This window comes from Vulpes vulpes, chromosome 2 (assembly GCF_048418805.1).
Source record: "Vulpes vulpes isolate BD-2025 chromosome 2, VulVul3, whole genome shotgun sequence".
NCBI lineage: Eukaryota > Metazoa > Chordata > Mammalia > Carnivora > Canidae > Vulpes > Vulpes vulpes.
In genome coordinates this window covers 119793872-119809803 of record NC_132781.1, presented here as the reverse complement: position 1 = coordinate 119809803, position 15932 = coordinate 119793872, and the positions used below count along the sequence as shown (strand labels likewise).

Genomic DNA, 15932 nt, shown 5'->3' with positions numbered 1-15932 from the left:
CACTGTTCATCTTTTTATTGAATATTCTGGTAAATATTTCACATTAATACAGGCTACATTAAGTAGAGCCACTATATGACAAGAAATTTACTCAACTTTTTCCTTTTAAGTATGTAAACAATTGTACATGTATTTACCACCCTAAAAGGTTGAAACATGTAATCATCTAATTCTCTTCTGCATACAAGTAGCATTCAGTATGTTTAGCCAAAAGCACTAAGTTCAAAGTGGCTAAACTAACCAGAGAACATAATCAGGTGGATAGGAAATCACTTTGTTCTTATACAACGGGCAATCAAATTTCCATTGCTAATGCCTCAGAGAAAATTGCTTAGTTAGGCACATTAAAAAAAAAAAAAAAATCCCCAGAGTTCTTCCAAGGTCATAGGTTTCTCAAACAAGGCTAAAGAGTAAGACCTTCTAATTTAGTTGACATATTTGAGATGCATGTTTCCAATATGAGGAGCCCACGTGCCAGGCCAAATCTGAAAAGGGGGAGGAAAAATTGGAATTTCTAATTAGGAATCTTTAGACATTTACAAATTGAATATATAAATGCAATGGCAATTCACTGTTTCTGCCTAGGAAGAATACACATACATGAGATAAAATGTTTAGTAGCATCATATTGATATTGAAAAAATTCAGATGAAGATGGTCAGATGTCATGACTTGATATTTAGATTTTGTATTACCCAAAGAATTAAAAGAATAACATGACAAAATAAAAGAGCATTAAGTCTATTTTACCTGCTGGGCATCAGTGCATTCAGTTGAATTTTGAATAACTTTTATCATAGGGTTCCAAGCAGGATCTGGGTTGTGAAGTCCATTAAACAGAGGTCCTCCTGGAACATCAGCAAGCTGAGGATGAGAGGGTATTATGGTGCCTCCATACATGGAAATTGGCAGACCCTATGACAGCAGAAAGAAAGGTTTAATCCTGAAGTGATTATAAATGATGATTCCATAATTCCAGCCTAGATCTCTCTAATTTCCCATCATCCACAGACCTCCTTAGGAGTCTTTAAAAATATAGCATCATACAGTAGTGAAAAACCAAAAGTGGTTACCTGCATAAGCAATACTTTTTTTTTTTTTTTTAAGATTTTATTTTTTTATTCATGAGAGACACACAGAGAGAGGCAGAGACATAGGCAGAGGGAGAAGCAGGTTCCCTGTGAGGGAGCCCAATGCAGGACTTGATCCCAGGACCCTGGGATCACATCCTGAGCCAAAGGCAGATAGATGCTCAACCACTGAGCCACCCAGGTGCCCCAGCAATACTTTTCAACAAGAAGAAAAACAACCTAACGAAGTCCAGTATCAGGAAATTTCCCAACTTTGATGAACACATATAATACCTTCAACTTTTCCATATTTTAGTTTCACCAATAAGCCTGTGCTAAGTAAGAAGAAAAGGGAAACTACTAAAAGATCTGGCCAAGTCATGGAAACAAACTTGTTACACCAAAAGGGAGAATTATTTCAATACAAACTATTCCTTAACACTGGCTGGCAAAGTGTTAAACAAGTTACAATGTTTGTTGACTCACTTTAGAAAAATCCAGAAAACTGCTTGCCATAGGTTGATGAAAAATGTTAGAGGGGGCTACCATTCCAGAATCATCTCTCTCCATTGGTTGATGCTGGGAGAATGTGCTTGGGTCTGATAATTGTTGATGCATTGGATGGTTCCCTATCACAGACTGTGACCAACCTGATAAGCCTTCTGGAAAGAAGAATTGAGGACAAGGTTTGATATTTATTTGGGTAAAATGACAATATATTACTACTTGAACTTTTTTCATACTAAATTTTAACAAACTCATTCCTTGGAAGAGCTCAGTGCCTGTTCATGACAATCTCTGCAAACCAAAAGAACCAGTTCCTGGAAAACTGGGGGAAGTCCTTTGAATACCCCAAATACTCTACCTCGTCTTTTTCAAAAGACCAAGTGCTCTCTGAAGGAACATTAATGATTATCCTATTCTACACTGGAAAGCTTAAAAGGGAAAGGAAGTACACTTTGAATCTTTTACTTCTAATCTATATTTATTATTATTATACATATTATATATATTATTATGTATAAACCAAATTAATATTCCAATCTCTGAGACTGGTTTGGATTCTTCAAAGGTATAAACACTCCTACCGACTGCTAAGTGTAGGAACTAAGCTATTTTGTTTTAAGGAACTATGTTTTAATGGCAAAATCCCACAACTTACTTGAGATATCTATCCCTCTAGACATAGGACAAGGTAACTATACCTGACATAGCGTTGACACCAAATGACCAGATTCCACTGTGTCCAACGGGAGCGACAAAACTGGTCCCCACAGGGGCTTGTGCGACAGACCCTCCTTGTCGAATCCGGGCTAACCTCTCTGTTCCAATGGGGGGAGGTATCTTTCGATCCTGACTGGCACTGCCTCCTTTTGGTTGGCCCAGTGTTGGTGGGGCAGAGGTGGCTGAAAGAGGTGAAGATGATCCCGAAGAAACAGATGGAATAGGAGAGTCACCTGGTGGCAAAATATTTGTCTATTGTTTTATTACATTAAAAACTAATTATAAGAATATGAGAAACCTTGTTGGAAACATCTATTCCACAACACAGGTTCTGTAAAAAAAAATTTCATTTTAAAAGATCATTCAAATGAAAATATGTAAGTTCTATGAATATTATCCTATATTACTTCTGCACATACAAAGTATAAACAAATAGTCTAAAAAATTTTTTCCAGATTGCTGAATAAAGCTAGAAAGGAAGGCCATATTAATTTAAAATTTTAAATTAACTTAAATGTGGCAATGTTTGTACAGTAACCAGCATATTGTTTGGAAGAGCTGGTGGTCCTCTACATTTAGCTATTCTCTTTCTACAGTCCTTTTTCTCCATAAGGATAAAAAGTTAAATGTTAGCAAATATCTTGGGTTCAACTCATGGCTTTGTTTCTTAATGGGATTTTCAGGTAATGTTGGTAGTTTTCCTTGTCAAAAGGGCCAATACTCCTTGCCTGCTTCATGACGCTCATTTTAAAAAATCAAATCTTGTATAAGTACTGGGAGAACTTCATCTGTTCTAAATATTGAAATAATGAAGAACAAAGGCATATTTTCACTTACAAGTGGCAATAATATGGTTTCCTAAAATGTAAAGATAAACTAAGAATCATACCAAACTGACTAGATACATAAATCTGCTTCTTTTCAGATTAAACAAATTATTTTGCAATTCTCCCCACAAAGTGTCCTTTTATAAAACTACATGTAGTACCTCTTTTCTTCATTCAACTCAGAGTAAACATTTCTGGCTTGGAAGGATGTCTTGTTCCTTCTCAAGTTTTCTACAAATGACTGACAATTTTTGACAGGACTGCAATACAAACCTTTGGTATCTGCAAGCCATCATACCAGTTACTCTAGTTTACTAAACTTTAGCTTACTAAAGTTACTATGTAGTATTCCCTGAAACAAATAGTTTCATAATTTATTCAAGATTCTTTGGGAAGAGTTCCTTCAGGATTCCTACATGAGTTTGAGGCGCTTGTCCAAGGATGGGGGGAAAAATGTTGTCTGTTGAAACTTGGAGTCCCAACAGGAGCTGGCCCTTGCAGGAAAACCCGTGTTCCAGGTATGCCGGAAAAACTTGTCAGAGTAGCTGAAGAGGAAGATGGGGAGTTGCCTGATGGGTCAATGGATGGTAAGCCTGCAAGAAAACAGGTCCAAGACATCCAATTAGCCAAGGTTTAAAGCTAAAACTAAACTAAAAGCTAACTAAAAGCTTAAAGCTAAGGGATCCCTGAGTGGCGCAGTGGTTTGGCGCTTGCCTTTGGCCCAGGGCGTGATCCTGGAGACCCGGGATCGAATCCCACATCGGGCTCCCGGTGCATGGAGCCTGCTTCTCCCTCTGCCTGTGTCTCTGCCTCTCTCTCTCTCTCTCTGTGACTATAATAAATAAAAATTAAAAAAAAAAAAAAGCTTAAAACTAAAGCTAAACTAAAAGTCCAAAGTATACTTAATTCCTTTTTAAAAAAGAAGAAAGTGTGCATTTTATTTTTGTAGCTCACAGCAAAAATAATCCACTTATGTGGCACTGGATTATGGCCCAAACCCATTTTTTTCTTGCAGTCCAGAAGAATCTTCACCAAACGGCATAGATTAGAAGAGTGAGCCCAATGTTTAAGAATGGCAGTCACCTGGAATAATGTTCTGGAAAAATCTCAAAGCTTTCATTGGAGGGGACATGAAATGAAAGCATGTTATGACTAAGTGGTACCCATCAATAATTTCTGCTTTCCCTTTTGGAAGATGAATAATATAATCTACCAATGTTTCTTTCCTAATGAGGAAGAGCATACTATTAAAGATAATTTCAGTATTCCATCTGATAAAAGAAAAACCAATGTGTAAATCTGAATTTAGCAGTCTTCTCAAATGCCATTGCTTTCTTTGGAAAGTGTATGAGAGAAAGGGGACAGGTGCCTAGAAAAGGATTATAGGTGCTCATTTCAGGAAAAAATAGTTAATATCAACATAAAAAACTTCTCTCAAGCAGGTCTTCATCCATTTAAAGTACGTAATTCAAAGGCTTTTAGTATATTTACAGAGTTGTACAACCATCACCACAATCAGTTTTAGAACATTTTTTGGGATGCCTGGGTGGCTCAGCGGTTGAGCACCTGCCTTCGGCCCAGGGTGTGATCCTGGGGTCCCGGGATGGAGTCCTTCAGGCTTCATGAATGGAGCCTGCTTCTCCCTCTGCGTCTCTCATGAATAAATACAATCTTAAAAAAAAAATTTAGAACATTTTTGTCTTCCCTAAAAGAAACTCTGTACCTATTACCTGTAACTTCTCATTCTCCAAACAACCAATAATATACAGTCTCTATCAATTGGTCTGTCCTGGAAATTTCATATAAATGGAATTATATAGTATGTGATCTTTCTGCAACTGGCTCCCTTCACTTAGCATAATGTTTTCAAGGTTCATCCATGCTGTAGCATGCATCTGTACTTCTTTCCTTATCACTGCTGAATAGTAATCCCATTATATCAACACACATTTTATTTTGGTATTTATCAATTGAGGGACGGTGAGTTGTTTCCACTTTTGGGTTATTATGCTGCCATGAATATCTGAATACCAGTTTTTTGTGTAGACATGTTTCTCTTTCACCTAAGAGTGGAATTACTGGGTCATATGGTAACTACATGTAACTTTTTGAAGAAATGCCAAGAACTATTTTTCTCAAGTTGCTGTATGACTTTGAATTTCCACTGGCAGCATTTGAGGTTTCCAATTTCTCGACATCCTTCTCTATTGTCTTCAGTATTACTAATTCTTACCTGTCAACCAGAAGAATAAACTATATCTATGACAAATTATGAAAAACAAGGATCAACAAAAGAAACTAGATAGGCAGTTAAGATAAAAGTCCAGGCTTACCAATCCTGGACCCCAGAGGGAAGGTCCAGGCTTAATGCTTGCTTTCAAAAAGTGATTATTTTTAATTAACAGTAAATAATTGAGGCTATATAGATGTGAGTAATTAAGATCCCCAAACCTTGTTCTCTACCAAACTAGATGGATAATTTCTTCTCTCCTTTTTCTTTTGTCTAAAAATTAATAATCTTTACATCTTCTGGGATACAGTATTAGAGTGCAAAAAGCTCAAACACTGGAATATGAGAGACCTGAAGTCAAACTTGGGCTAAGGCACTTGGAATTCACACGTTAGTGCCAGTCAGTTCAAAGATTAATGTTTTCTACATGGATTGCCCGAGCACTGGCAATGAGTTCTTTCACCCTGTGGCCTTTGAAAACCTCTATTGCAGTTTCCCCAAAATGAAAAGTTAAAATAGATACTGATTTACAGAAAAAAATAAAGAAAGGAAATGGAAGAAAGAAATCCAAGAGAATATTTTGGACTATAGATGATCTTATGTAACCTTATATATCTACTTGAAAGATTATATAACAGTTATGTTTTCCTAAAAGACAAGTAAATTAAAAAATATCTGGAAGTTAAGTTAGTTTATGGATAAAATTATACTATATCCATAAACTCCCAAATTTTCAACACCACAGATCAGTTTATGATTAGCAAAAAGGAAGGATGGGCTATAAAATACATTTTTCTAACTGAAAGAAAACTGCTAAGTGGCCACAGAGCTGCTTCTTCTTCTTCTTCTTCTTCTTCTTCTTCTTCTTCTTCTTCTTTTTCTTCTTCTTCTTCTTTTATAAGATTTTATTTTTATTCATTAGAGAAAGAGAGAGAGGCAGAGACAAAGGCAGAGGGAGAAGCTGGATCCTGGAACCCAGGATCACGCCCTGAGCTGAAGGCAGATGTTCACACTGAGCTACCCAGGTGTCCCAAGCTGCTGCTGCTTCTTTTTTAAAAATATTTTATTTATTCATGAGAGACACACAGAGACCTAGGCACAAGGGAGAGGCAGACTCCCTGTGGGGAGCCCGATGTGGGACTCGAAACCCAGACTCCGGGATCACGACCTGAGCCAAAGGCAGACACTCAATCACTGAGCCACCCAGGTGCCCTTGGCTAGAGCTACTTACCCCCATTCCATGTCAGCTACGACTTCTTTTTTTTTTTTTTTTTTTTTTTATTTATTTATGATAGCCATACAGAGAGAGAGAGAGAGAGAGAGAGAGAGGCAGAGACAGAAGCAGGCTCCATGCACTGGGAGCCTGATGTGGGATTCGATCCCGGGTCTCCAGGATCGCGCCCTGGGCCAAAGGCAGGCGCCAAACCGCTGCGCCACCCAGGGATCCCCTTTTTTTTTTTTTTTAAGATTTTATTTATTTATTCATGAGAGAGAGAGAGAGAGAGAGAGAGAGAGGCAGAGACTTAGGCAGAGGGAGAAGCAGGTTCCATGCAGGGAGCCCGATGTGGGACTCAATCCCGGGACTCCAGGATCATGCTCTGAGCCAAAGGCAGGTGCTCAAACGTTAAACCACCCAGGTATCCCTCAGCTGTGATTTCTAATTTGCTTTTCAGAATAGTGCAAAACACTGTGAAATCTGGCTCCTAGATTCTGGAAAACAGACTCTGGTTTTTTACTTATCTTCAAGGCAACACTAGACTCCTATCTATCTTTATCTTCCTTATAATGCCTCAGCAGCTAATCTGTAATTTTGAGAAACCAAAATAATGAATCTAAATTTGTCTTTTTACAGTAAGAACCCACAAATGACTGGATCTCTTCAATCATCTCTATCTAATGTAAATAATAAAGAATACTATGAAATATGAAACATCACTTAATATTCAGTTTGAAGACCCAAGACTGATAACAAAGAATAATGTAGATTAGGGGCTGGTACCTTTGCAACACAAACTTTTTAAATCTGAGAAATGCAAACCCTTGCTATGATTTAAAAAATGTCTATAGGGCCACCTGGGTGTATTTAAGTACAAAATAGCTGCTTTGTTATCTTGGAGGAATCAGTTATGCTGGTAGAACCCCATACTGAGCTGCAGTAATATTTATAACTTACCCACTGGACTAGTAGAAACTCGCTGGGAAGGTCTGAAGCCAGGTGCCTTGGAGTTGTCTGGGTGCACATTTTCCAAGTGTCCAAGTACAGAGTTACCCAGGAACGCTGACTGAACAGTGAAAGAGGCATCTGCAGCAACTCGTGAGGACAGTGGACCATCTCCCCAACCCTGGTTAGCTGGCACCTGACTGCTATCAAAAAGACTACTGAAGTGATTGAAAAGCGTGGCTGGGCCGAATGTAGGTGGCAAAGATTTATTTGCTGGGTTAATGTGCATCTGAGAACCATTCATAATGTTCATGGCTGAAGAAAGCTGCACTGCAGCTGGTGGGCCTTGAGGTGGTGTTAAAGGAACTGGATTTGTGACAAAAATAGACTGGGGATCCTGATGGATAGTTGCATTTGGTACCACTGAATAAAAAGAACCTCTGGGCTGCATTCGATGAGAAACTCGAGGTGCTGGTACAGCTAATTGAGGTAAATTACTGGTGTCCTGATTATCAGCAGCAACCAATCTGGGTGATGCCAAAGTCAATGGAGCTGGTTCTGAGTTAGATGCAAAAGGCATCGACATGGGACTTAAATCAGATACACTGGATGGCGGTACCTCCTCCTGTGTGTTACTGGAGGGAGGAGCAGGACTACTGGATGGGTGAGTTTCTGGAGCTCCTGGGGTGTTGTTGGCAGAGCTACTGCAACTATTGGCAGTGGAAGATGGGGTGCACAGGTGTGCCATGGCCTGATCCTGTGTGGATACTTTCTCTTTGGGGGGTGGCATGGCAGAGAAAGACTCCATCTTCTGTGAAGAAAGCTGGGCTTGAGGAGTACTTGCGGGCAGAAATGTGGTGGGAACTTGCCCGCTAGTGACAGGTGCAGAGGAAACAGAAGGCAAGGAACTACAAGTGCTTGTCACAGAAGAAATCACTGTTGCTGGAGGACTCGTCTTAGGTACACAGGCAAACAACTGCTTTCTGACTGATGAAGGAGTCCGGGTATTAGTCACACACAGCTGCTGACTGGCAGCAACTACTGAAGAGACAGTGATAGGACAACTGGCGGTAGCTAGCCCAGCAGACTCTGAGGGTAAGACAGTCCCGTTCTGGTTAGGTAGACGGCCTGCGTTATTATGCTTTGGAGAGCTATTGGTGTTGCCAGGATTCACAGGTCTCACTGGGAATGGCCCCCAAGTGTTAGGAGAGGGTGAAAAGGTTCCTCCAAACTGGGCCATGGGTAAGCGAGGATGCCGAATCTGTTGCATAGTTTGAGCAGCCAGCAGGGCAAAATGAGGGTGGGGGTAAGCCAAGGGTAGAGAAACTGGGAAAGAAGAACGTACATTTGCTGGAACATTCTTGGTAAGTTTATTAGTTGGCTGGAACGTAGATAATGTTGTCGCCTGTGAGGTTACAAGAGTTGGAGCACCCAAAGGAAATGCATTTTTACTGGAAGCTGCTGTGGTGCCTACTCCAGATGAGAAGTTTGCATGGATAGATTTGGTGCTGGCAGGTGTTCTGATATGATTTTTAGGAATCAAGTCTTCCAGTTCCTTAGCAGGATCTTGAATAAGTGCATTGATAAGCTGAACTGCGTATCTTGTTGATTCTGTACCACCCCTGGGGAGAAAACAAAAAACAAAACAAGATCAAAGACATAAAAAATCAAACCGAAACAAAACAAAAAAACCAGGTAATCTTAACCATAGAATAAAATTCTTTTTTTTAATTTTATTTATTTATTCATAGAGACAGAGAGAGAGAGAGAGAGAGAGAGGCAGAGAGAGAAGCAAGCTCCATGCAGGGAGCCCGACGTGGGACTCAATCCCTGGTCTCCAGGATCACACCCCAGGCTGCAGGCGGCTCTAAACCACTGTGCCACAGGGGCTGCCCTAGAATAAAATTCTTGATTGTACCATATCCTAACAAAAGTTTGCTTCTAAAAATATTTAATTTCCATACAGAACAAGTAATATACATTTTTCACAATTACCTTATTGTGATCATTCTTTCACCATTCTTATCTTTTTGTTTATCCACATCAATATGGGCGCCTGTAACATCTTGTATTGCAGTGATGTTGCAGCCTCCTCTTCCCATTATCCTGGAAACTACAGAAGCTGGAACAGACAATTTCTTTGACCTAGAAATTGAATACTACACATGAGCTCATAAAAGCAAATTGTCTTTATTTAAAAAGATGTCTCAGTGACTATGTTCATGGACACCTGTAGAATAGTATTTCTCAAACATTAAAGGGGAAAGTATTACAATTGACCTCTTATATTGAATTTAATTTAGTGAAAGTAAAAATTACTTGTCATTTAAAACAAAAATGTTTTTTAAAAAAGATTTTATTTATTTGATACACACACACAGAACACAAGCAGGGGGAGCAGCAGAGGGAGAGGGAGAAACAGGCTCTCTGCTGAGCAGGAAGCCTGATGTGGGGCTTGATCTCAGGACCCCAGGGCCATGACCTGAGCTGAAGGCAGATGCTTAACTGACTGAGCCACCCAGGCACCCCATAACAAAATCGTATGTTATATATTTTAATTAATTTATTTTTAAAGATTTTATCTATTTATTCATGAGAGACACAGAGATAGGCACAGACATAGGCAGAGGGAGAAGCAAGCTCCCTGTGGGGAGCCTGATGTGGGACTCAATCCTAGGACCCTGGGATCATGACCTGAACCAAAGGCAGATGCTCAACCAATGAGCCACCCAGATGCCCCACAAAACTGTATTTTAAATAACTTGTGATCTAAGCATTTAAATCTGCTCCAAACATCACGTCAACTAAGCTGCAACAACCATATGGACGCACTCTTCCAAAGTTTAAATGATGTATAACATACTGTTAAACTTCATACCAAATACTAGAGGCTAGCTTATCAATGTCAATAATTTATACTTAGCAATAAAAAAAAAAAAGCCTCAGATTTGAACTACATAAAAAGCAAGTCACAGGTGGAATGCGAGACTTCCACTCATATGTGAGCTGAGCAGAGGTGGAGAGAAGACCAGAGGCTGAACTTGGGATCTGATAAGATGGCCTCCTGCCCCTAAGGACTATCAACGAAACCCAATGTTTGCTGGTAGAAGCAGTTCTTAAGCATTAAAGCAGAACCAGATGAGAGTTATTTTCCCATTATTTTCAAGTCCTCAGTGCTGGGCCCCAGGATTTCCCTTTGCAAGGAGGGAACTGCAAAAACCTGAATTATTCCATCCAAAAGAATAACAATGGCAGCCCTTGAGGTACTTTTCATGATTAAAATTTACCACACCTTAATGCTGGGAAGGATATATTCAGATACTTTGAAAAGTAGAGCATGGACTAGGCTATATGCCATGAGTAATACTTAAATCAATCTGGAAATGTCTGTAAATATATTTTGTTATTGTAAAGCCAACATTTGTTGTGTCATATAAAATATGTATACAAAATTTACATATGGCTTCTCATTTTACTTTAGCCAACTAACCACATTCAAATTATTAAGTAATTGGGTAACTACTTCTCAAGGGTGCATCTCTTCTATTCTGTCAAGATTTCTTTTTGTTTGCATTTAATGGACACAATCTTTAGGAACAGTACAGAATAAAAACCCAGATATCTCAGTCCTTTGGTTATTTATTTATTTTTTTAAAAGATTATTTCTTTATTTATTTATTCATGAGAGATACAGGGAGAGAGAAAAAGAGAGCGAGAGAGAGGGAGACAGAGAGAGAGAGAGAAAGAGAGAGAGGCAGAGACACAGGCAGAGGGAGAAGCAGGCTCCATACAGGGAACCTGATGTGGGACTCAATCCCACCAGGACTCCAGGATCACACCCTGGGCTGAAGGCAGGCGCTAAACTGCTGAGCCACCCAGGCATCCCTCCTTTGGTGATTTAATGCCATTAGCAAATCTTCCTTGTTGTAAAGTGTGAACAGAGGCTAAAATTATCATCTGGACTGTACAAAACATTTTAAAGCAGTGGCCTGTCTGTTTTTATTCATCTCCTTCCTCATGATTTAAGTATAAAGCATTGTAATTCTTTTTTGAGGGTGAAGATAGTTTTAATATTATGGGCTCCTTTCCCCCTTGTTATGGTGAATAGCAACTCTATTGGTTAATAGTAGCTAACCAGTTCTTTAGAACACACTCTCCAGCAAAGTCTAACTTTACTTAGGGGCCCCTGGGTGGCTCAGTCGGTTTAATATCTGCCTTCAGCTCAGGTCATGGTCCCAGGATCCCAGGGTCCTGGGATTGAGCCCTGTGTCAGGCTCCCTGCTCAGTGAGGAGTCTACTTCTCTCTCTCCCTCTGCCACTCCCCCTGCTTGTACTCTCTCTCTCAAATAAATAAAAAATCTTTAAAAAAACCAGTCTAACTTTATTTAAACAATGTATATGGACAAACTTGACTGTTTTTATTAAATATACATCATAGTCCTCACAAATAACATTGTGACTTTGCTGTCAAGTATAGAATCTTTACAAGAAGCTTGTGAGCATTTTGTATGTTTTGTCTGGAAATGTCCGGAAACATCTGGAAATGTCTATAAATACATTTTGTTATTGTAAAGCCAACATTTGTTGTGTCATATAAAATATGTACACAAAATTTACATATGGCTTCTCATTTTACTTTAGCCAATTAAACACATTCAAATTATTATTAAGTAATTGGGTAACTACCTCTTTAAAAAAAAACCTATGCATGGTCTCTGCCAGTTAAAAAGATAAGACTAATTCTACTTACCTTCTTACAACTTCTTTCCATCCTTCTTCTCTTTTCTGTCCCCTTTTGGGGCTAGTCAGATTGAGTTTTATGTTTGGAGAACTTAATGGCAATGGCACTGACTTACAGCTTGTTGATAAGGAATTAGTACTTGTTTCACCTTCAAGTCTGAGAAGAAAGAATTATCAAGTCCAGTAAAACAAATTATAAGACTGAACCTCAAGAGACCATTTATAGACAAAGTTATGCTGAAATATTTGAATTAAAATTTGGCACATCAGTTTAGAAAAGCAGAAAAAACAGAGCAAAGAGTTGATCATCTACTTCAGTATTAAAGCAGACTCAGAAGCCAGAAGTTGCACTACAATCAGTAAAAATGACATAGTGAAAATAAAATCAATATATGCTAGTATTTTCAACTTCAAAACTGAATCATAAAAATCTCTAATAATCTCACTTCATAAGTTGCATGTGATTAGGACAGTAGTGAATTTCAGTTTTGAATACTGAAGACAGATAATGTGGTAGATCTAAATTGTTTAATACAACTTGTGCTAAAAAATGTACTTCAGATTCTTGAGTGGGCCATGAAAAAGGAAAGGTGGATGTAGAGTTAACAAATCAGAAAAATTTACCGTGTCTGAGTTTTGGAAGTGGCAGTACTTGTCTTCTCTTCTTGGGAATGGAGTAGCAGTGAGGTGTATCTCCTATCACTAGAGGAATTCACATCCATAGTGCAATTTAACTCTTGGCTTTTACCACCACTGCTACTCTCACTGTTGCAGTCTGTGTTGTCCAAGTTATCAGAGTCACTATTTCCACCTGTACCACCACCTCTGGGTTCTCCATTTATTTTATTTTTATCAGCTTTTTGCTGTGCTAAGGATATATGTTGTTCTGGTAATATTAAATGAGCAGTGGGAGGGGTCTCCTTTGTTTTGTTCTTCTTATTTTTCCGATTGGTGCTGGGGGTTGTCACCACGTTGGCCCTTTTTTTCCCAAACACATTTGTGAATGTTGCAGATGTTGCAGAGATTCCAATTGTGGTCGTGGTCGTTGCACTAGGAGGTTCTATGGGAACTTCTTGCTCCACTGAAATTATCAAAAGGATAAAAATCACACTCATAGCCACAGATCTCAAAACAAACTGTGACAAGATATACATATTAATTCACAATAATTCAGTCCCTTAAATCATCTTTTCCTTTCACCAGTATTCATTAGTAAATAAAGAAATCTTCATTGTTAGAACACAGGTACTATATACTATTTTAATGTCTAACTTGATATGAAACATTCATACCATAACATTCTTAAAATCTGAGATGCTAGTCGCATGAACTAACCAAAAATCACAATACAGCTTAAATTCAGGAAAATTTTCATAGTTGGGTTATTGTCAATAATGCTGATATAAACTTTGGGGTTGCATGTATCCCTTTGAATTGGTAGGTGGGGAGTATTATGCTACGCACAATAAGTCTGTCAGAGAAATACAAATACTATATGATTTCATTCATATGTGGAATTTAGGAAACAAAACAAAGGAGCAATGGGAAAAAAAAGAGGAGAGACCTACTAAGAAACACTCTTAACTGTAGAGAACAAAACTGATGGTTACCAGAGGGGAGGTGGGTGGAGTATGGGTGAAACAGGTGATGGGGATTAAGGAGTACACTCGTGATGAGCACCAGATGTTGCACAGAAGTACTGAGTCACCTAAATTGTACATTTGAAACTAGTATTACACTATGTTCATGAACTTGAATTTTAATAAAAACTTAGAACAATTACTTGTCTACTACGAGCACTGCTAAAATGCACAAAACAACTCTGAGAATAATGAACTCTAGCCCTGTATAGCTTTAAGCCCAAACCTTAGCTCAAAATTCATTGAGGAACTGGACCTCTCTCTAGATTCCAAATGAAGGAGGAAAGGGTAGGGTAGAACCTGAAGAGAAGTTGGCAAATCTCTTTACTGTATCACATTCAAGACATACATGACGTTTGACAGAACTTACAACTGAACTTCAAATTACATGCTTGCCTTCCCCTTTTTGTTTCTCTGGATCACTTCACAATGTAAAATATTCAGAAATATTTACTATAAAAGCCAACTATCAATTTCAGATTAAAGTACTGGATATCTAACTAGAATTAGAATAAAAAGTACTCAAAATGAAGTTGATAAACAGAATTTTATCCTAATTTGGAAGGGTCATTCTTACCATCTTCATCATTCTCTTCTTCATCTTCATCCTCTGGTAGTTCTGAATTCTCCTTAGGTTTGTTTTCCTCATCTTCTTCCTGCTTCCTTTTCTGTTCCTCTTTTTTCTTTTTTCTCTTTTCTTTCCTTTTTTCTCTTTTAGCTGCAAGAGCCTGTTTTCTGCTCTCCTCTCTTGACTGCAAATTAAGTAGGTATAACATTTTACCAATAATGCAATCATTTAAAATAAAGAATGAATATTTTTATTTTGATAGATGGGGATTCCCATGGATATCAGTCTCAAAACATACTTAAAAAGCACACACACAAAAAAGATAAACTGGACATCATCAAAATTAAATTCTTGTACTTCAATGGAACCATCAACAAAGTAAAAAGAATGCATGAAATGGGAAAAATTTTTTGCAAATCATACATCTGGTAAGGGATTTGGATCAAGAATCTATAAAGAAATCTCATGACTCAATAATGAAAAGACAAATAACTCAATTAAAAAATATACAAAGCACCTGAACAGGCATTTTTTTCGAAGACTATATATATATATATATCTATGAAAAATTATATATATATTATAGATATATATCTATGAAAAATTATGTATTATATATAAAAATTATATATAGACATTATAGATATATATCTATGAAAAATTATGTATTATATATACATATATGTATATATATGAATAGTCAAAACATATGAAGACATATGCTCAATAACTACTAGACATCAAAGAAAAGCAAATCAAAATCATAAGATAACCACACGATATCCACTAGATGGATAAAATAAAATAGATAATAGGGCAACCCGGGTGGCTCAACGGTTTAGTGCCAGCTTCAGCCCAGGGCCTGATCCTGGAGGCCCTGCATGGAGCCTGCTTCTCCCTCTTGCCTGTGTCTCTGCCTCTCTCTCTCTCTCTCTCTGTGTGTCTCTCATGAATAAATAAATAAAATCTAAAAAAAAAAAAAAAAAGACAGATAATAGCAAATATTGGTGAGGATGTGGAAAAATTAAAACCTACAAACCCTGCTGGTAGGAACAAAAAATAATGCAGCTGCTTTGGAAAATAATCTGGCAGTTCCTCAAATGGTTAAACATAGAATTACCATGTGATCTAGCAATTCCCTTCATATATATCTATATATGATAGATAGAAAAGTGAAATGAAAATATGTTCAAAAACTTGTATACTATGATCACTTAGTATACATAGCAAACTTGTATACAAAATTTGTATACTGTGCTTGCTTTTATATACTAAAAACCTCTAACAATACACAGAAGATTAGCATGACCCCTGAACAAGGATAACATGCAAATTCATATTTAAAAAAATTCATTCCGGGCAGCCCCGGTGGCACAGCGGTTTAGCACTGCCTGCAGCCCAGGGCGTGATCCTGATCGATCCTGGATCGAGTCCCATGTCAGGCTCTCTGCATGGAGCCTGCTTCTCCCTCT

General features: G+C 38.1%; 1 protein-coding gene and 1 non-coding gene across 10 annotated transcripts in view; one reads left to right on the top strand and one right to left on the bottom strand.

The window, feature by feature from the left end:
- The window catches only part of ANKHD1 (ankyrin repeat and KH domain containing 1), a 120455-nt gene continuing 104523 nt past the window's right edge, over positions 1-15932 (bottom strand). For 3 of the 9 annotated variants that reach the window (XM_026017458.2, XM_072749790.1, XM_072749791.1), the window contains 10 exons: positions 14470-14644; positions 12877-13333; positions 12263-12409; positions 9508-9657; positions 7525-9134; positions 3538-3714; positions 2276-2527; positions 1557-1732; positions 751-915; positions 1-485 (listed from right to left, as the gene is read on the bottom strand). In XM_026017458.2, the coding sequence (XP_025873243.1) occupies positions 426-485; positions 751-915; positions 1557-1732; positions 2276-2527; positions 3538-3714; positions 7525-9134; positions 9508-9657; positions 12263-12409; positions 12877-13333; positions 14470-14644 (3369 nt within the window). In that variant the 3' untranslated portion in view covers positions 1-425. The remainder of the gene's footprint in view (positions 486-750; positions 916-1556; positions 1733-2275; positions 2528-3537; positions 3715-7524; positions 9135-9507; positions 9658-12262; positions 12410-12876; positions 13334-14469; positions 14645-15932) is intronic. The other 6 variants (XM_026017469.2, XM_072749786.1, XM_072749792.1 and 3 more) reach the window with 5 other exon arrangements.
- LOC112908431 (U6 spliceosomal RNA) lies at positions 15708-15815 on the top strand. Its single transcript, XR_003232927.1, has one exon. It is a non-coding gene; the product is annotated as a U6 spliceosomal RNA (small nuclear RNA).